Raw genomic sequence first — 22,282 nt, forward strand, 5'->3', positions numbered from 1 at the left:
CCAATGGGAAGACATTGCCATCGACAGAATAGTTATAAGTAATTAATGAAATGACTACAAGTGCGCAAAATGCTACAAGGGAGAAGTTACTAAGGAATGAGAATCAATGAAACATTCTGCAATAGTAGGAAAATGTCCAAGAAGTATTTTGGTTATGGAGGGAGGAGAGCACCAGTATCCCTGATATTGTAGTTAAAGGGATTTGGGGTTGTTTGTGTTGGTAGGGTCTCATCTCGTAAGTGGCAGTGAATTAACATTTATTTAGTTTAATGAGGATTTTTATCATTTAGAACTCAAAGGGGTTTTGGATTCTTATTTCTACAAGATATGATTAGTTTTCCAAGAAAGCCCATCCAAATTGTGTTGAAATAAATAAAACAGTTGGCCTCGTAGCTTTTGGTCTGTAACTTAGATCCATGTTCATCAGTGTGAACTCATCTTGTAGTATTTCTTTCATTACCTCAGTATTTCTCTCATTACTCCACTATTCCAGCCTGAGGCACTTAATTAGGCTAGAAACAGGTGCTTGCTTCTTTATAAATGGCACCAAATTCTATGTTTCAGAATACAGAATTTCAAAAATGTGTTTGTTTTCAGTACCAAATAGATTTTTTTTGGTATTCCCACTCGCCCCACAAGACAATAAATGTGCTGTTCATTGGTTAATTTGGTTGTTTATGACTCGTGGTAACGAGGAGGTAGGATTCTTTTTTCCTATGTACGGTTCTCATTTCCCAATCACTTTTTAAATAGGCCCATCTGTAAACAAACTAAGCTGCACAGCCAAGCTTTTCTGGGTTTTGTAAAGCAAGAAAAGCAGCCCCATGGGAGCACACCTCCGGCCGGACTGCCAGAACTGGAGGCTGACGCATCGGAGACCCTGGGCAGAAAGTAAAACCTGTGATTCTCCCCTCTGCAGAGCGTGGTGATGGTGGTCTTCAGTGAAGACAAAAACCGAGATGAGCAGCTGAAATACTGGAAGTACTGGCACTCTCGGCAGCATACGGCGAAGCAGCGGGTCCTTGACATTGGTAAGTTGACCTTGCCCTCTCCGTGTGGTCTTTGGTGAACTGCCCTGTTGCCGTGATGCCAAGGAGAGCCTGGCACACAAATCAGAGCTGGGACCCACGCAGCTCTTCAGGAGAAATGCCAAAAGCACGAGTCTGTGCACTTTGTCAGTACATTTGGTACAAATCAGGCTGAGAAATCAAAATCAGGCTAAGCTGGGTGCAAAGCACTTTTTGTTCTATGGAAGTCAGCTGTGCCTCATATAATAATAGTGATACATTTGGATTTGCGACTACCGTGTCGGTTTCTAAAACGTGTTTCCAGGCCCTCCTGTGTTTGGGTCTAACGGCCAGTCGGGCCGACTAGATGAACTCTTATCCCGCTGTGACATGAATAACCTTAGGATCATTTGACTCTAAGGTACTTGTGAAGGTCACATGACTGGAAAGTGAGTTCTGGCTCTCTAATTCTCTGTCTAGTGTCCCTTCAGCTCCAACACATGCCTTCAGCTCCAGCACATTAGGTGGTCTGGCAAATGACACCTTTGAGAGAGTTTTCCCAGTAGGAGGAACGAATTTGCCAAGTATATTTCCTGGAGTTTGTGTATTCTTTTTTAATTTTAATGTTTATTTATTTATTTTGAGAGAGAGAGAGAGAGGGAGAGAGAGAGCGCATGCGTGTAGGGTGGGGGCAGAGCAAGAGAGAGGAAGAGTGAGAGAGAGAATCCCAAGCAGCCTCCGCACTGTTAGCCCAGAGCCCAACACGGGGCTTGACCTGAGCCAAAATCGAGGGTCAGACGGTTAACCAACTGAGCCACCCAGGCGCCCCTGAAACCTGTGTATTCTTAGACATGATGTCTGTTCTCTACAGACAGGTAGTCCCCTGGGTGGGACTCAGGATTCAGCCAGGAAAGCAGAGTCCATGCCAAATGGTCCCACGGAGGGAATCTGTTGCAAACATTGGGAGGGCTGAAGGCACCGGGAGGCATTCCAGAGATGAGCAACAGCAGGAGTCTGCTGCTGTTACCTGCAGGGCTGGAAGATCAAAGGGAGGAGGTTGTGGGTATTGGGAGAACCACCCAGCAAGAGCTGGAACCATAGTGGGGGCTGCCTCAGCAGGAGCTGGGGCCACAGAGGGAGCAGCTTTGCAGGGGGAGGAACTACGGAGGAGTCACTGCCAGACACACCTCTTCGAAGAATGCCAACTGGGAGGAGGGGACGGAATGCTCTGTCTTCTCCCTGTCTCCCAGCCTCCCACCAGTGCTTCCCAAGGGCCGCATTTACCCTGAAGCCATTGGCACAGCCTAGCAAATGCAGTTTGCGGGAATCGACCTCTGGGATACAGAGTAAGATGGGAAGTCAGGGATTGGATCTTAAAGTTTCTAGAAGGTACTTCAGTATGCAGACAGTAATATATGTGTTTCTAAGTAATTTTAACACTGCATATGCTGTTTTTATAAGAAATAAGTAATTTCTCATCTGTGGGCTTTCTTGCCTCATTTTGCAGCAAAGAGGATGCAGTCGCAGTGAGTGTAGGCAAAGTGAAGGTTTCCATTGTGTTGGGTTTCAGAAGGTATTACTGAACCATTGAAAGAAAGGCATTACTGAGCCATGGCTTTGATTTCTTACACACTGCAGTGATGGATGTTTAGACACTCCATCTCACCCTTGCTAAGGTCTCATGACCAACGGCAGAAAGGTTAGCGACTAGGTTAGGGTTAGAGACTCACAATAGAACCTATGGAACTACTTGCTGGTTTATCCTGCAAGATGGTTACACCCCTCCTCCCCCCAGTGCACACCAGCATGCCCCCCCCACCCACGTACACCTCCTACTAGTCAAATGTATTTATAAATGTTTAATAATAAATAATAAACATAATAACTTTAATGAACCAGGAAACTGAGCCCAGAGAGACCCACTGACCCACTTTGCCAAGTGACTTCTCAGATAATTAGTGCAAGAGCTAGTTCGAGACAGTGTTCCTCACCCAGCCCTTACATAGAAACTCCAAGAGTGAGTGACTAGGACACGGGCTTGGGGATACTTGCCTTAACCTGCTTTGTAGCCAGTCTACATGGAGCAGAGGAACAATTTTATTTTAATTGAAAAGTTAGCCTTATAATTATTACCCAAGAAAATGAGAGGAGCAATTAAACAGAAATATGGACTAAGTCCAAATAAGGCAAATAATAAAAGCATTTTACTGGCTTACCTGCTGGTTCAACTTTGATAGTGTTGCAAGGTTTACTTTTCTTAGACCAGAATGATTTCTCAGCTCTCACAGGACCTCAGATCTTATCTCTCTTCTTATCACCTCTTGCCTGCCTTCAGACTTTTCTCTGCAACCCTTTACACACGCATGGGCACACACACGCACACACGTGACTTATCTTTGAGATTTATGACTTTTACTAAGAAGCTTTGTGGCTTACTTGGGCCACTTGCTTTGAACCTGAACCTGAGGGGTGTTAATCAGTCCCTTAGCTTCAAATGGAAAATGGATTTTTCTCACTACAACCTCAACCTGACAGCTGCTCACAGAGGATGAGGAAATATGCAAAAATCTTATATAAGTCGTTCTTTTACTAGATTAAAAAACGATCAAACCGCGCACTCCTCTGCCAGTTGATGGCTAACACCATTTCCAGTATAAAGGGGGGGGCCGAAGCCATGATCACGTGTACGTCTGTGTGTGGTGCCCCGCCATCAGCGGGAGCTCTGGAGTGTGGTGCTGAGAACATTGTGAAGGCTCTACCTTTGTTCCGCCAGGGGAGTGAGCAGTGCCTGCTGAGGGTGAGGGGAGGCTGAGGAGTGCATGTGCCGTGTAGTTGCCAGTTTGGGTCGAGAACCTTCTGGTAGCCTAAAGAAGGAAAGGAAGAATCCAGCGTTTAAAAATGTTTTACTTTGCTTAACCTCCATGAAGCTGGAGGTTATAGTCAGGGCTCCAAGGCTGCCGCTTCTAAATCTCCACCAGCCACCACGGCCATCAGGTTCCACCGGGCCCTCTGGGTAGTGACCTTGAAGTTGGGAGTTCGAGACTGAGATAAGGCCCCTTTCGCTAAAGCAGAGATTCATAACCTGTGGTCTTCAGAGTCTGTGGATGGACTGAGGGGAACCTCAAACTCCTTAAACACAATTTTGTGTGTTGAGGCATGCAGAGTCTTTCATCTCATTTTTCTGGAGGTTCCCGGGGTAACCGGCCGTCCTCCAGCTCTCTGCCTCTCTACCTCCACTCCAAGCAAAGCCCACTGAAGCCTCTGCCTCTCTTTGTATCTTTCCTTATTCCGCATCCCCTCAGCACTCATACGCAAGGATTTCTCTCTTGTCTCTTGTCGCCTGTAATGATGGCTGGCGAACATTCTACATCTTTCCTGACGTACGTTGATCTCACTTGGATTAGAATGTTGGTTGCTCTCCAAGGCTGCTCCTCATCCCCACATACTTCTGGTCCTCCGAGTAGCCCCTCAGTGCTGGTCTCCTGCTGGGGAGAGGACTCTCAGTGTTCCCGATGGAGTCCTTTCTGTGGGTCCGTGCAAAGGAGAGTGGGAGCCCGAGGGCCCAGGGCCCAGGGCACGGGGAATGAGGCTGCTCCTCAAAGCACATGATGCCTTGGCTCCCAGGTTCCCTGTGTCCTGATTGGAGTCGCCAGTGGGGCTGCCCTGCATCACACCAGGCACAGCCCTCCTTGGGCAGATACTTGCCCATTACATGGTTTGTCCCATCACTTTTTGCCTGTTGTCACCTTATCAAAGAGACCTTCCCTGTCACCTTACCTAAACGGCATATCCTCATCGCTCTCCAGCCCCTTCACCTGTATTTTACTGCAGAGCGTTTATCACCCCCCTACATTTTCTTTATGTATATATGTTTCTGTTTCTTATTGTGTCCCCCCTCCTACTAGAAGGTAAAGCCCATGAGTGCAGACACTTGTCTCTTTTAGCACAGGGCCTGAGACATAGTGAGTCGTCAATAAATATTTCCTGAATGAATGAGTGAATGGACGAATGAATAAAGAAACGTGTGGATTAAACTCTTATTACACTGACAGATGGCAGGCCTCTGGAAGGACTGAACTATGTCTTAATTATATCTCTCATGTGTTCCTTGTCTTCTGTGTCCCAGGCTCGTTCATATATAAACACTTTGTCCTTCATTCCCCAAAACAATTCTAAAAACTGAGGTGGTGAATGGTTGAGAATTTTCCCCAAGGTCATGTGCTTGGTAAGTGGTGTAGGTGAGGTGGAAACTCAAGAATGCTTGAGTTTGCACCACTTGTGGGTTTTTGTTTTTTGTTTTTTTTTTTATTCTCTGTCCTCACTCCACTGTATATCATCTTTGGATCTCAACCCCTAGGTAGTTCGTGGCCCCAGCAGGCCCTGATTACTTGTAGAGTGACTGCAGACATCCATTGCCTGACCTTGCTGATGTCCTGCTTCCCCTTTCTCAGCCTTCCTCTCCGGACATGAGGCTGTTTGGCAGTCTGGGGCATGGGACTCTTGGCTGCTGCTAGTTCTGATGTTTCTGAAAGCCAGTTCAGATATGTGGTTCTTGTACATTAGGCCATAAACTATTTTGCGGGGGGCGGGGGGGGGGGAAGGAAACATTAGCAATTAGTTCTTATTTGATAAAAGTAAAACAAACAGACTTCAGCCCAAGCGGCTCCTGCTGCTTTTCAAAGCATGTGAGCAGAGTTCTCTAAAGCCTCACAAGTTCTTTCTTGTGAGCTCGTTGAATGAACAATTATGCCAGGTCATAAATGAGTTTACATTCTGTAGCCCAAGGAGCTCTTCTGTGCCAATCATACCTGAGGTCTCCTGTATGGAAGCGGCACTTGGATTGTTTCTGTTGTTTGTTTTTCTCTGATTGTGAACGTCCCATGCGGAGTTAGTGCTGGCCCCATATTAGTTGCCTCTGGCTTGCAGAAAGGCATGGCTATTCCTTATTCATTCAGCAAACAGGCCAGACCCTTTGTTAGGAACTAGTGATTTAGAGGTAATGAGGACAGAGCCCCTGTCCTCAAACTGCTCGAGCCTGGGGGCAAGAAGATGAATAGCTAAGATGTCACACAGTGAATGGCATCTTGGAGGAGCACTTCCCGGAGGAGGTGTTTCTGAGACCCCTCAGAGAGGATGACAAGAACATACCAGGTCGACAAGGTGCCATACGAGTGCGTGGCAAGCCAAGGAAACAGCACATGCATACCCGGGAATCAAGGCAGAAGGACCAAAATGAGATTGGCAAATTATTTTATAAAGTCTGATAAAATTGTTAGCAAAGATGGGAGGGCTGGAAACAGACCTGCATACTAGTACGAGTGTTCATTGATTGGACTAATACAGACAGTAAGGTGAAAGAAGGAAGTCCTGAGGAAATGGGGCTGAGGAAATGAGAGAGAAGGGCTTGGGAGCTGGGGAAAGGCTTGCCTTTTAAAGGAGAATCTTAGGGCAACAGGGATGTGTAAGGTAGATGGGTTTGCTCGTCTCTCCGAAAGGAGGCCTGGGTAAAGCGGTTTCCGTGTGGTCCAGGCCAAAACTCCAGGCCTCCCGTAGAGGCTCATCAAGCCCGGCAGAGTGTGTGGGGGTCCAGGCCCCGGAAGGCTGTAGGCGTTAGAGGGCCATTGACTCGTGCCACCTGTGTCCCAGTGGCAAACCTGACCTGCAGGGAGAATGTTGGGGAAATGCTACCCCAGGGGCTTTGCAGAAGGGCATCGCCACAGCAGATGTTGAGGGTCATGAAGCTCAGAGTTTTTCATCCTCTGCTGCTTTAACACAGTCTTGGCTTCATAAAGTCTTGTTGCACAGTTTTGTTGGGGAGATATTCAAATGTGTGTTTGTGTGTCTGTGTTTGTACTTTTTTATATTGAACTGTAGCATGCATACCTTATTTTTAGTGTTGCTATTATTGAACAGAGTGGAGTTTAGAGATCCAAGAATATGTAAGAGAGGAATAATAAAAATGATACCTACATATTGTCATTCATCCAAGTGGGTGCATTCCATTTGTACATCAGTCGTCCCAGATTGCCGGTAAGGACAGATGGAGGGAAGGGTGCAGAAATAGCAAACAAATAGGATAATGTAATGCCATGACATTTCTCTTTAGTGAGTTGTAGTACTTGAACCCAGAGCCTTTGGATAACCATCGAGGGTTTTTAGCAGCACTGTCATGGGATGATATCTGTATTTCAGACAGTTAATTCCAGGTCAGCATGGAGGATGGGGTGAAGTGAGGGAGAGACTGGTAGTGGGAAGACCAATTATAGCCGGGTGAATGGTGGAGAGCCCCCTGGAGGAGTGAATTGCAAAGGGGAGATGCAAAGTTATCCCAGGACCAAGAGACGGATTCTAGAACTGATAGATCCTCCGTGATGACTGGCTGTGGGGATAAAGGAGAGGGAAAAGATCACAGAAACAAAGTGTGGCTTTGCTAACTAAACGGGTACCCTGCTTCTAGGTAGGGGTGTCAAGAGGAGCAACGTAGCCAGGAAGTGCAGGCTAGCCAGGTGCTGTGTTCAGCCAGGGGCAAGACGACTTCGAGGCACCGTCTACACGCGGAAGTTCCCCGGGACTCCTTTGCACAGTGGCGTCATCCACTTTTGCGCAGCGCGAGCCATTTAAAAATATTTTACGTGAATCACAAATGACAAAACGAGCTGGACTACATCTCGAGCTTACTCAAACCATGGATAACTCCAAGACCGCTTTCTGGGGAAGGCGCATATTTCTCTTTGCTCCCTTCCGTGGAGGGAAGGAAAGTTAGAGGAGGGTCCACAGCTGAAATTAACTTTACAGAATGAGAGCCAGAAGCTACAATAGATAAACTGAAGCACATTCACATACAGTTTCTCTCTACTGGACAGAATTAAGACTTATTTTACCACCTTACCATGCAGATGTTCCAAAATAAAGAACACCGCGGTTTTTGCATTTTCACAGCAGGTGGCGTGGATTGTAATGACAATGACACTGTAGTGCAATGACACTGACTCCACAAGCACATCTAAATATGCCTCATTACTTTGTAGTCACGTCCAACAAACCATTATCAATATAACTTTGTGGCTAATTGTGAAACCAACAATTTGTTCTTCGTTCCCTCTCTGTCTTCAATTTCGATCAGCAGTCGTCTTTCCCTGTATCGGGATGTGTCAGTTACATTGTTAATATTAATCCTGTAGTTCTCCATGGTAAATAGCAGCAGGCGGTTGTACTTCATCTTTGATCATTAGCATGTGATTATGGGATTTTCATCTGTCCCTCATGCAAATCTATCTTTTTAGCACCAGTTTTTAAATGCCCCTTTTATGTCAAGGTAAAGCTTTCTTGAAAGCTTAAGTCCCGATGAGGTGGAAGTATTTCCTGAAGTTTCGTTCTCAATAGTTTTCTTTGCAAGTTGAAGAGAAGCCTTTCGGAAGACTCTCCAGCACAGAATTATCCTGACCTTGGTGAATTACTCCGCTTAAGCTGTTCTTTCCAGGCTTCAGAGCTCTCTTCAGTCTGGAATCATATCCCACTTTGAAATAGGAATTGTGATTAAAATTAATGTGATTGTTTTTTTCTTGGAGTTTTCTAGAGGAAAGACCAATACCATATGATTTCATTCAAATGTGGAATTTAAGAAACAAAACAGAGGAAAGAAAAGTGACAAACCAAAAAACAGACTCTTAACTATAGAGAACAAACAGATGGTTCCCAGAGGGGAGGTCGGTGGGGGGTGGGTCAAATAGGTGAAGGAGATTACGAGCACACTTACCTTGTTGAGCACTGAGTAATATATGGAATTGCTCAATCGCTATATTGTACACTTGAAACTCATATAACACTGGATGGATGTTCACTACACGGGAATTAATTTTTTTTTTTTAATGGAGGTTAATCTTAGTGGAACTTGAGCAGCTGCAGGAATTGGGTTTGTGGTTCAAATTTAGTGAAAGACAATTGACGTGAGGATTGATAGTTCTTGTAATGTGTCTGTGTCCTATACCACTAGTTACCAAAAAGTCATTTCTTTTGTTTGATTAGAAGGTACTGCCCACGGTGGCCAGTCTGCTGTAATCACCTCAGACCTGCAAATGGGGCTCCTGTCTCCAGCACGACAGCCCCCAACATTTTCCCACCCTTGATGATACTTCCAGACACTGTTAACTTCCCAGTTAAGCCAACTTTGATTTATAAAAGAGACCTGAACTCTTTGTCAGATGATGGTACTTGATCCTTCGTGAGAGACTTGAGAAGTGCCATTCCATGAGAGGACATTCCAGTCTTCTCTCGAAGACCCATTCTAGTGCCTAGCAGCCTTCAGTGTCAGCAATAAGCTTCAAATAGCCAAAGATAAGTATGTGCAATTGTACTTTTGAGTTGCAGATTGAGGAAATTCAAACACACGCTTACACATGTGAGTCACCTTCTGCTTTTAGGGAAGTGCTGTAGCCACAGTTACTGAAAATTCCTCTTCGCCATCAACTTTGGTTCAAAACATTTATGTGATAAAAGTGTGGTAGGCTATTAAGGTTATATGTTTTAAAACATTATAAGGGGCGCCTGGGTGATTCATTGTGTTAAGCATCTGACTCTTGGTTTTGGCTCAGGTCATGATCTCACGATTTGTGGGTTCCAGCCCTGCACCAAGCTGTATGCTGACAGCATGGAGTCTGCTCTCTCTCCCACTCTCTGTGCCCCTCCCCTGCTTGTACTCTCTTTCCCTCTCTCTCTAAGATACATAAACATGAAAACATTATAAAATGCAAGTACTCTTTAAAGTTTATTCAGGCAGAGCATATTGATTTTCAGTTCAGTAAGCATTGAGCCACTGTGGGTTTTCATTTATTGCATTGTATGTCTCAATATGCATCCTAGAAGCTCATTCTGTTGGGGACAACAGCTCTGGGGAGAGTCACTTCCTTCTCAACATGTGTACTTAGTGTGATCCAGCAGTTCCTCCCCCCTTCCCCCAGCAAAGGGTCCAGAACAGAGCCGGAGTTCATATGTCCAGGCCCTGATTCTTGGAGACTTCCTTTTAAACTATTGCTGGGTCTTCCTCTTTCCTTCCATTCTGTGTTTCTTCAAAATGGCGTCCACTAGCCCATATCCTACACTGCTAGTGTCTCTCCATCCAGTATAGTCTGCCTTTTATTAAACAATCTTTTTAAGTTTACTCATTAATTTTGAGAGAGAGAAAGAGTGGGGAAGAGGCTGAGAGAGAGGGAGAGGAAGAATCCCAAGCAGGCTCCACACCGGCAGCACAGTGCCCGATGTGGGGCTCGAACCCATGAACTGTGAGATCATGACCTGAGCTGAAGTTGGATGCCTAACCAACTGAGCCACCCAGGCTTCCTTATTAAAAAATCTTAGTGCCAAATCTACAGGTCCTTTTTTGCCCCTCACTAGTTTTCCTAGTTGCTTCCAGCTTCTTCTTTGTTCCTCTCTAGGGCTCTGCTTGCCTAGAGTGTCTCTCCCTCCCTCCTTGACCTGGCAGACATTTCACCCCTTAAGACCTTTTCCTCCATCCCCACTTGGGTGGGATCTTCCTAATCTTTCCAGGCAGAGTCAGCTGCCCCTCTGTGGGTTTTGGTTTATATCTAGTCAATGCCTATATTTTAAATATTCCTACATTTTAAATATTAATCAACTATACTATAGCCTTTTCGATGAAAGTAGTTTAATAACTAATTACTAACATAAAAATAGAATACATACACTAATACACCAAGGGAAATGACTCATTTTTAACTTAACTAGAAATCATTACTGTTTCGTGGAGGCAAACACATAGGAAATTGTTTCAAAGCAAACTTTCAAAAAAAAAAAAACTAGCTAGATTTGGAAATTAAAAATTGTAATGAAAGTGGCCCTTAGTTATTTTTCTTCACTGCTCCTGAGAAGTATGTTTACCTGGTTCCAGGATATTATTGTTGACCAAACCTTTCCCTGCAAAGAGTTTCCTTAGTGCTGACAATTTAAAAGCCCTGAGTGGTTAACCAGAAGGAATGTTACAGAGGGGATTAAAGCATGGCATGGATGCTTAGAGACCCCTCTCAGAATCTTAATAGACCCTCTGTACTTAATACAGTAAAATGCTTTATTTCCTGTTTTATGTCCCCTCCCCCCCATTTCGTGGGCACTATACCGTCTTTCCTCTGCTTGATGGAACCTTTTCTGTATCTTCAGCAGTGGAAGACCATGCTTTCGTCTCAAACATGTAATCTGCGCTTTTATTTGATTTCATCTTTTTTGTCTGAGGCTTGTTTCTTTTCTTCAGAGATGCTTTTAATGAGACCCCAGGTAACCTGATAGTCTCACGTTTTGTAGTATTCCTTGCTTGACTTAAAAGTTACAAAAAATATGTGGAGATACACTCTGATAGTTTCGTGAGGCTCGTCTGTTGATGGAACAAAACCGCACAGCCACCATCGTCCGCTATCCTTCAACATTGACCAGAAGCCTCTCTCTGGCTGCACTTTGCAACAGACACAAACGTGCGTCTTTGCCACACCCCCAAGTGCGAAATTAGGCAAATCTAAAGTTTTCCTTCTTCACTTACACCACCTAAAACTTGCCAAGAGAAAGTCTTTCCAAAATTAAATTAAGCTCGTTGAGGTTGTAGAAACCCAAGTGAGGGAAAGCTGGTCAGAAGAAACGTCTTTGAACAGGCTCCCAGGAATGCAGAGCCACCTCTAGCGTTTGTATTTTTGAAAAGACAAGTATTGAAATAACTTAGTGCTACATGAGTGAGCATGATCTTGTAGGGTAGGTGCTGCTATTGTCTGCATCTCACAGATGGGGAAACCCGCCTAGAGCAGTTATGCAGATTTCCTTAGGTGGCTGCTGATCCTGTTGAACTTATCAGGACAGTCCCCGGATGCTGTGGTCAACATTACAAATGGAAAATAGAAACAAAAGCAACAGCTTCCCTCCTGTGAGAACAAGTTTGTCTTATGGACATGAATTTATATATATATATATATATATATATATATATATATATATACACACACACATACATACATACATATTTTTTTTTCTTTTTTAGAGAGGTGGGCGGGGGCAGAGAGAGAGAATCTTAAGCCGGCTCCACGCTCAAGTGTGCAGCCCGATGTGGGGCTTGATCCCACGAACTGTGAGATCATGACCTGAGCTGAAATCAAGAGTCGGATGTTCCGCCGATTGAGCCCCTCAGGTGCCCCTCGAATAAATATATTTAAGAGAATTAGAATTTCAGTTTTGAAATGTTGTCTAAATCCTCTAATAATTGATAGAAAATAAGTAAACAGGAATGGCAGTGTGAGTAATTCAAGTAGCAGTGAATGTAGAAATCATTCGTGGAACGAACTAGAATAGCTGGTGCCGTCCCCCCACCCTGCACCCATCACGTACAAACTCACCTTCCTGTGTCTGTTAATCAATGTGGTGTGTGTGATGGGGCAGCCAGAGGCAACTGGGGAGGTTAAAAGTGGAGGTGAATCCAGAAGAAATGGCAAATGTTTATGAGGATGTGAGGAAAAAGGAACAGTTGTGCACTGTTGGTGGGGACGCAAACTGGTGCAGCCATTGTGGAAAACAGTAGGGAGGTTTGTCACAAAATTAAAAATGGAACTGCACTATGACCCAGTAATTGCACTATTGGGCATTTACCCAAAGCGTACGAGAACACTAATTAAAAAGGATACATGCACTTCCATGTTTATTGCAGCCTTATTTGCAATAGCCAAATAATGGAAACAGCTCAGTTGTCTGTTGATAGATGAATGAATAAAGAAGATGTGGCATATATATATATGCATATATATACATGTACATATATGCAATAGAATATTACTCAGCCATAAAAAAGAATGAAATCTTGCCATTTGCAGCAACATGGATGGATCTAGAACAAAATAAGCCAGTGAAAGACAAATACCGTATGATTTCACTCAAATTACATTCACCGGAATTTAAAGAACAAAACAAACAGAGGAAAGAAAAGTGACAAAACAGACTCTCCCGGACTTCAAGCTGTATTACAAAGCTATAATTACCAAGACAGTATGGTACTGTCATAAGAACAGACACTCAGATCAATGGAACAGAATAGAGAACCCAGATATGGACCCACAAACATATGACCAACTAATCTTTGACAAAGCAGGAAAGAATATCCAATGGAATAAAGACAGTCTCTTCAGCAAGTGGTGCTGGGAAAACTGGACAGCGACATGCAGAAGAATGAACCTGGACCACTTTCTTACACCATCCACAAAAATAAACTCAAAATGGATGAAAGACCTAAATGTAGGAAGCCATCAAAATCCTCGAGGAGAAAGCAGGCAAAAACCTCTTTGACCTTGGCCTCAGCAAACTTCTTACTCAACACGTCTCCAGAGGCAAGAGAAACAAAAGCAAAAATGAACTACTGGGACCTCATCAAAATAAAGAGCCTCTGCACAGCAAAGGAAACAATCAGCAAAACTAAAAGACAACTGACAGAATGGGAGAAGATATTTGCAAATGACATATCAGTTAAAGGGTTAGTATCCAAAATCTATAAAGAACTTCTCAAACTTAACACCCAAAAAACAAATAATCCAGTGAAGAAATGGGCAAAAGACATGAATAGACACTTCTCCAAAGAAGACATCCAGGTGGCCAACCGACACATGAAAAAATACGCAACATCACTCATCATCAGGGAAATACAAATCAAAACCACAATGAGATACCACCTCACACCTGTCAGAACAGCTAACATTAACAACTCAGGCAACATCAGATGTTGGCAAGGATGTGGAGAAAGAGGATCTCTTTTGCACTGCTAGTAGGAATGCAAGCTGGTGCAGCCACTCTGGAAAACAGTATGGAGGTTCCTCAAAAAATAAAAATAGAACTACCCTACGACTCAGCCATTGCACTACTAGGTATTTATCCAAGGGATACAGGTGTGCTGTTTCAAAGGGACACATGCACCCCAATGTTTATGGCAGCACTATCGACAATAGCCAAAGTATGGAAAGAGCCCAAATGTCCATCGATGGTTGAATGGATAAAGAAGATGTGGTATATATATACAATGGAGTATTCCTCGGCAGTCAAAAAGAATGAAATTGTGCCATTTGCATCTACATGGATGGAACTGAAGGGTATTATGCTAAGTGAAATTAGTAAGAGAAAGACAAATATGACTTCACTTATATGAAGACTTTAAGATACAAAACAGATGAACATAAGGGAAGGGAAGCAAAAATAATATAAAAACAGGGAGGGAGACAAAACATACGACTCTTAAATATGGAGAACAAACGGAGGGTTACTGGAGGGTTTGTGGGAGGGGGGATGGGCTAAATGGGTAAGGGGCATTAAGGAATCTACGCCTGAAATTATTGTTGCACTATATGCTAACTTACTGGGATGTAAATTAAAAAATAAATTAAATTAAAAAAAAGAATAATGGCCCTGCAGGAACTTGGGAGATGTTTTTTTTCCAGACTGCACATCCCATTAAAGGGGAAAAAAATAAAGGGAGAGACAGAACCAACTTAAAAAGCATTTCTTTGCCAGTTAAAGACTGGATCAAATAAAATCGCATTTTTTTTATAAAGAAGAAAAAAAAAACAGATTCTTAATTATAGAGAACAAACAGATGGTTCCCAGAGGGGAGGTGGGTGGGGGATGGATGAAAAAGGTAAAGGAGATTACGAGCACACTTATCTTGCTGAGCACTGAATAGTATATGGAATTGTTCTATCACTATGTCGTATACTTGAAACTAATATAACATTGGATGTTCACTACACTGGAATTAATTTTTTTTTTTAATGGTGGTTAATCTTAGCGGAACTTGAGCAGCTGCAGGAATTGGGTTTGTGGTTCAAATTCAGTGAAAGATAATTGACATGAGGATTGATAGTTCTTGTAATGTGTCTGTGTCCTGCACCACCAGTTACCAAAAAGTCATTTGTTTTGTTTGAATTTTTTCAGTCTGCAACTCAAAAAAGTACAGTTGTACGTATTTGAAGCTTATTGCTGACACTGAAGGCTGCTAGGCACTAGAGTGGGTCTTTGAGAGAAGACTGGACTGTCCTCACATGGAAATGGCAATTCTCAAGTCTCTTACTGATGATAACGTACCGTCATCTGACCAAGAGTTCAGTTCTCTTTTATAAATCAGAGTTGACTTAACTGGGAAGTTAACAGCGTCTGGAAGTATCATCAAGGGTGGGAAAATGTTGGGGGCTGTTGTGCTGAAGACGGGGGGAGCCCCGTTTGCAGGTCTGAGATGATTACAGCCGATTGGCCACCGTGGGCAGTACCTTCTAATCCTGTACACCTATAACTTCTTGTCCCCATACCTACCCCTAAGAGTGTTGGTAAACTAAGTAATAAGATGAAGAATGGAAAGCTAAAGTTGAACATAAGTAGTTCATGCAGTATACAAGAATGAATTACTTACCAAAGCACTATGCATGTCTTCATCATTCATCAAACTGTCAGAATGTACCAGGCACTATTTTTCAAGAGACGAAATAGTTTCATGAAAAAATAGACTGAATCTAAATCTCACTGAATAACATAGACTAATGAGAAGAGCTTAATTTTAAGCCCATCCAAGTTTATTTAAATTCAGAGCTAGAAGCCATGGTGCATATAAGGTACCACATGCACATATGTGTTTTTGGGTCTGAACAAAGGGTATGACTTATTCTGTATTTGAAATCAAGTTTACAGCCAAGACCAGCGTTCTTAAAAAAAAAATTAAATCAGAATAAAAAACACTAGCATACACGGAACACAGTAATATGTTACAGTGTAAAATGCTTTTCTTATTTGTAAGTTTATTGTCACTACAATTGAAAGCTAGAACATTGGCTTATAAATTCCTTTGCTAGAAACAGAAAGGTAAATCAAACACAAATAAAATATTAGGAGAGAATTCCAAGAAAAGTGAGAATTCCAAGAAAGATTCCCTCTTTTTTTTTTTTTTTTTTAATTTATTTATTTTTGAGACAGAGAGAGACAGAGCATGAACGGGGGAGGGGCAGAGAGAGAGGGAGACACAGAATCGGAAACAGGCTCCAGGCTCTGAGCCGTCAGCCCAGAGCCCGACGCGGGGCTCGAACTCACGGACCGTGAGATCGTGACCTGGCTGAAGTCGGACGCTTAACCGACTGCGCCACCCAGGCGCCCCAAGATTCCCTCTTAAGTGATGTGTGTGAAGGTAATATATTCAACTATGAATAGTAAATAGGAAAAATATTTGTATCCAGCTTTCATATCAAAGTCACTCTATATTGGTCACATCCTGTAAGTAAGTCACAAATTATGTCTTCATAATTTCAGCCATTCTTGTTCTAGGTTGTATATGGAAAGGCACTCATTTGAAAGGTAGTATGTCACAGAAATCAGAGGACTCTGGCTATGTACGTGGGCAGAATTTCTTAGGTTCCAATCCCAACTTGACCACTCAGAAGCTAAGTGATTATCTGGGAGGGGAGGTAGTTAACATTTTTTGCCTGTTTCTTCTTCTACACAGTAAGGATAATTTAAAAAGCTACTGGTTACAATTGTGTGAGGTAATGTTTGGGAAATATGTATATTTAGCACACACTCGGCTCTCAAAACTGGTGGCTGATCCTATTATTTGCTCAGGGGTCAGGACCAAATGATGGAAATACATTTAGAGCCGTTAAAAAGCAGCTCAAGTGTCAACACACTTAAGAAAAGCCAACCTCCGACTAGGGAAAAGCATGATAATGGATATAATGAACTCATTCACCTTCTTAGGAGTCATCCAGGCTTTAAGAAGCTACTTCTTTGATTTCGAAAAACAAAAAAAATCTCAAAACCTACTTGGACTAGGGTTTCTTTATTCTACCTATTTTAAGTCAGAGTGAATACTTCTAGAATGACCCTCAAGTGTTTCCTGAATTTGAGCTGATTCTATGTGGTCTTTACAGACAGAGGGAAGCAAATGTTTGAGCACAGGTTGATAGGGGAAGAAGGGGCCAGTGTTGTTCCCCTCACCCACTGAAGGGTCTGTTTTTAGATATTGTTTCCCTTTTGTCGATGAGATAATCACGTTCAAAGAGGTTCTGTAATTTATTCAGAGTCACAGGGCTTGTTGAGAGCAGGACAGAAATTAAATTTGGGTCTGTGTGTCTCCACCCCCAATGTCCTTTCTTCCTATGCTTTGGACGACACCCCATAAATCGACTCCTTGTATGGTCTTTGCCCTTTTTTTTTTTTTTTTTAAGAGAGAGAGAGCACAAGTGGTAGAGGGAGGGAGAGAGAGAATTTTAAACAGTCTCCACGCTCAGGTTGATGCAGGGCTCAAACTCACAACTGTGAGATCATGACCTGAGCTGAAATCAAGAGTCAGATGCTCAACTGACTGAGCCACCCAGGCGCCCCACGTCTTTGGCTTTTGTTGTTGTTGTTAAAAAACACAACCAACCTCTTCTTAGGCTGCAGGGGATTCACGCAGAATTGGCAGTGTGCCATTTTCAGCATTCCAGGGCTCATTATTTCACTAGTCCAGACAGAAACCACACCTTTCAGAAGAGAAACAATTTTTACATCAATTATACCATTCCTTTTAATCTCCACAATATATACAAAAAATAATTTAAAAAGATGGTTATAATTTACCAAGCACGTGAAGCTTAATTAAGGTGAGGGAATTAACAGTCCCTTTGACGGCATTCCAGAATCACGCTTACACATACAGTTCGAGGAAAACTCAGCCTACAAAGTCTGCATCTAAAAACTGATCAACAGACCACCGATTATATGCAAAAAGTAAAAAGAATAAGACGGCAAAAAGGACTCACCTCATGCTTTCCACAACAATTAAAATAGAAATGGATCCCATCATTTCTCTGCAGAATGTAACTTGCCAGAATTATATATGAAAAGCACGGCTCATCTGCCCATGCTCAGAAGTCCTTCGCCAAAGCACTGTAGTTGGCCATCGTTCTTCCTCAAACCTCTTGTTTTCTCAGAAGGGCTAACTTTTGAACTTTTCTTTCCATCTTCATGGGGCCTCATGGAGCTGACCCAAGTGCTTCTCCACTAGCTAGTTGCCATGTATGATGGGCTGTGATTTTTCTCTACAAGGTATTCGTATCTGGTGACAACTTACTGTTTAATTTTGCAAGATAAATGTAGGCAGTGATTAATAGTTTGGCCTTCGGCAACGGCCAGACCCAGATTCAAATCACAGGTTGGCCCGTTACTAGCCATGTGATCTTCTACGAGCCACTTCTCTGTAGGAGGAGGCTGCTAAGATCTACCTCACAGAGCAGTTGTGAGGATTAGATGAGCTCGTGTTGGTAAAAGACTTGGCACATGCTTGGCACTCAGTAAGCTCTTGGCTTATGACAGTTGTTATTATCCCAAGAGTATTTGCATTTTAATGTCATGAGATGACAATATCCTTACCCAAAGGAATGGATGTTTCAGGATGGGATTGCAGGCATGAGAGCAAGCAGACATCTCGGAACGGGTGCTGTTCAGGTCTCACCGTTTAGGTAATTGCTTGGTTCTCCTATATGCATGGTTTTCATCCACTTGAGGGGAAATCGTTGTCACATGGATCACACTGATAATTGGTATAGGACCTCACTGACAGATGTCGCTTTTTCTAAGACTGCATGTGGACTGAATCAGGTGCACCCAAAGGAGTAGTCATTTCAGTACAGTAGAGCAGTAGAGCAGTACTACCCAAAGTGTAGACCCCAGACCAGCAGCATCAGCCCCGTCTAGTGGGAGCTGATTAGAAAGGCACATTCTTTGTCACATCCCAGACCCACTGAATCATAATCTCTGGCAGTGGGCCTAGACAACTACATTTTACCAAAGCGCTACAGGCAATTCTGATGCACCCCAACGTTTGAGAAGCACCGTTATAGGACACCAACACAGGCCTTTAAGCTTTGGGAAACCAGAAATCTTCACTCTACATCTTTGGGGGAGCCTCCTACAGGCCCTAAAGAATGTATATGGCTGTGCATTCCCATACACTTCACTCTGACATTCTAAGGACATACATAGCCTTAGAGAGGACCCTGGAAAGTTTGACTATCACTAGCAACATGACATTAACAATGAGATCAACTTCATCCTTATTTCATTAGATAGAGTCCCATTTCTTTCATGGTTTCATTCTTTTCTATGCTTCAGATTAGTTGTGTACTTTAGGGTTATTCTTTTGTGTATAAATTATTGAAATTAATAAGGACAATCTTCAGGGGCACCTGGGTGGCTCCCTCAGTTAAGCGCCCAACTCTTGATCTTAGCTCAGGTCTTGTTCTTAGGGTCATGAGTTCAAGCCCCATGTTGGGCTCCATGCTGGAGTGAAGCCTATTTGAAAAAAAAATTAGTAAGAACTACCTTTAAATTTCAGATTTAAAAAGGGGGGTGGGGGTTGGTGCCTGGGTGGCTTAGTCGGTTGAGCATCTAACTTTGGCTCAGGTCATGATCTCACAGTCCATGAGTTCGAGCCCCGCGATGGGCTCTGTGCTGACAGCTCGGAGCCTGGAGCCTGCTTCAGATTCTGTCTCCGTCTCTCTGCCTCTCCCCCACTCATTCTCTGTCTCTGTCTCTCTCCCTCTCTCTCTCTGTCAAAAATAAATAAACATTAAAAAAATTTTTAATTCAGATTAAATTTGCATAAATTTTTTTAGGAATCTGTTTCAGCCAATTATAATTTTATTTCAACATGCTGATTTTTGGAAGCATCTAATCCACTTTCCCATTTATATCCTCATTCTTACTAAGTAGATGTTAGTATTCTATAGACATTTGCAACCCAGGTACCAAACATGTAGTTTTTATTTTGCCTTGTCTTCTTTTAGAGAAAAAAATCCACTCAAAATGTAATATGTTCAAAATTAAGTGCTTTATAATTGTTTTTTTTTTTTTTTTTTTTGAGTGGGTTGATTACTTTTCAGCTATGGTGGCTCTCATGCAAGAACAAGCCATACACTCAAGTCACCTGACTTCTTGTCATAGAAGGGAATAATTCCAGGTGCAGGAGGTTGAATGGTGACCTTCAAAAACTGCTGTGTCCATGTCCTAACTCCCAGAATCTATAAATAGGACCTTACTTGGGAACAAGGTTTTTACAGATGTAATTAAGTCAAGGTTCTCAAGATGAGACCATGCTGGATTAGGGTGTGCCCTAAACCCAATGACAAGTCCTTAGAAGGTAAGAGAAGAGGGAAACAGACACAGAGACACAGAAGAGAACACCGTGTGAAGACAGAGGCAGAGATTAGAGGGGTATGTCTATAAGTCAAGGGACACTAAGGATTGCCAGCAACCACCACAAGCTAGGAGAGAGCATGGAACCTATCAACCTTCAGAGTCTCCAGAAGGAACCAACACCGCCATCACCTTGATTTGGGTAGTCTGGCCTCCAGCGAATAAATTTCTGTTGTTTCAAATTGCCAACATTGTGGAAGTTTGTTGTGGCAAGAAACTAAGCTTCTTATGCCAGCTCATTGACAATGCCTTTTACTAATTGCAACTATCAACATTTGCAAAATTTGGGTTTAAGAAGCTTTCTTGCGGAAAGGCTTACCAACAGCTTGCTGAGTTTCTGTTTCTATACTATGAGCCATAAATCCTTAGGCAAACAACAGTAACACGGTTTTCGGAAATGAGAGGTATAGCTATTAGCGATTTATTCATTGGACCAAAAAAACATGTGGACAAGCCCACATCAATGTGCATAAGCTGCCTAGTCTTAGAAAACTTTCCTAGTCACAAATGATAGCAGAGCTATTTTGCCATCTGTAGGAACGGCTTAGAGACTAAAGATAAACAGACATTTCTTACATTGCATAAGGTTAAAGAGGAAGGTGTGAGATCAGTCTCAGTTATATATTTGGTTTAGAATGCTTGTGGATACATTCATTCACTTACCCCATTGTGCAACACATTTATGGAGTGCGTCTTATCTGTATGATGTTAAGCATTGAAAAAACAGCAGCGTTTAAGATCAATTCCTTGCCTGCATAGAACAAATAGCTAATGGGAAATGCTGGTAATAAATAAGTAAACAGATAAATAAAATATTGGCACATGGTATGAAGGAAATAAACAAAGTAATGTAACCACTCAGTAAAAAGCAGCCTTACCAGTGTTTTTGGGTTTTGTTATTGGCATAAAAAAGCATATTAAATGTAATTGTGTTGTTCATTTATTTGTCTACTTATTTATATTCTCTCCTTCTGGACCATAAAAGCCACATGATCAGGGACCTAGTCTTGTTTCTTGCTGTCTCCCCAGTGTGATGACACTGGCTGGTACACGGTGGACACATGGTACATATTTGTTCAATATATTTATTTGGTGATGAAGTGAATATGATACAAACTGACAGAGGCCCTATGCACGATTAGGGGATGCAGAAAGCATTGTATTTGTATAGCATTCGTATTTAAGATCCTTAGTCAAAGTGTTTGACCAAACTGCTTTGGTTTGTCTTTATTTCTAAATGTGACTTTTGGTTTTTAAACATTACAGTTGACCTAAAGCTGTTTAAAAATGCTAATCAGGGCGCCTGGGTGGCTCAGTCGGTTAAGCGTCCGACTTCAGCTCAGGTCATGATCTCGCAGTCTGTGAGTTCGAGCCCCGTGTTGGGCTCTGTGCTGACAGCTCAGAGCCTGGAGCCTGCTTCAGATTCTGTGTCTCCCTCTCTCTCTGCCTTTCCCCTGCTTGTGCTCTGTCTCTCTCTGTCTCTCAAAACTAAATAAACTTAAAAAAAATTATAAAAAAGTATATTTGCCTTGGACTTGTTAATTTCACTTCTGAGACTATATCTTATTGAAATCATGAAGTATATGTGAATATTTAGCCATAAAGATAGTTAAATGAAGTACTATTTATGGTAGCAAAGTATTGGACATCATTTAAATGACCAACAAGAGCAAAATAAAGTTTTGGCAAAGTTATTTTTAAAATTCGGTATAATAGTATTTTGCGATTACACTGAATTGCATTTTCCACAAGTTTATTTATTGACATGGAAAGATGCTGAAGAAGTATTAAGGGGAAAAAAAAGCAAAGTAAAAATAATTGTCACAATACTGTATAAAAATATTTACATATTGTGGAGAAAGGGAGACAGACTGAGGGAGGAAACAGGAAATATTTACACAGATGTGTTTTTTGTGGTTGTTTGTGGAGTAGATTGTGGTCTTTATGATGAATGCTTTTGTATTAAAGTGTATATGCTTTTTTTAAAACGTAAAGATAGGGACCCCTGGGTGGCTCAGTCGGTTAAGCCTCTTGCT

The 22,282-nt window shown here is 42.4% G+C and overlaps 1 protein-coding gene across 2 annotated transcripts in view; it reads left to right on the forward strand.

The window, feature by feature from the left end:
• The window catches only part of GRHL2 (grainyhead like transcription factor 2), a 172,886-nt gene that overhangs the window by 83,263 nt on the left and 67,341 nt on the right, over positions 1-22,282 (forward strand). For both annotated transcript variants that reach the window (XM_043601492.1, XM_043601493.1), the window contains exon 7: positions 920-1,031. In XM_043601492.1, the coding sequence (XP_043457427.1) occupies positions 920-1,031 (112 nt within the window). The remainder of the gene's footprint in view (positions 1-919; positions 1,032-22,282) is intronic.

This window comes from Prionailurus bengalensis, chromosome F2 (assembly GCF_016509475.1).
Source record: "Prionailurus bengalensis isolate Pbe53 chromosome F2, Fcat_Pben_1.1_paternal_pri, whole genome shotgun sequence".
Lineage (NCBI taxonomy): Eukaryota > Metazoa > Chordata > Mammalia > Carnivora > Felidae > Prionailurus > Prionailurus bengalensis.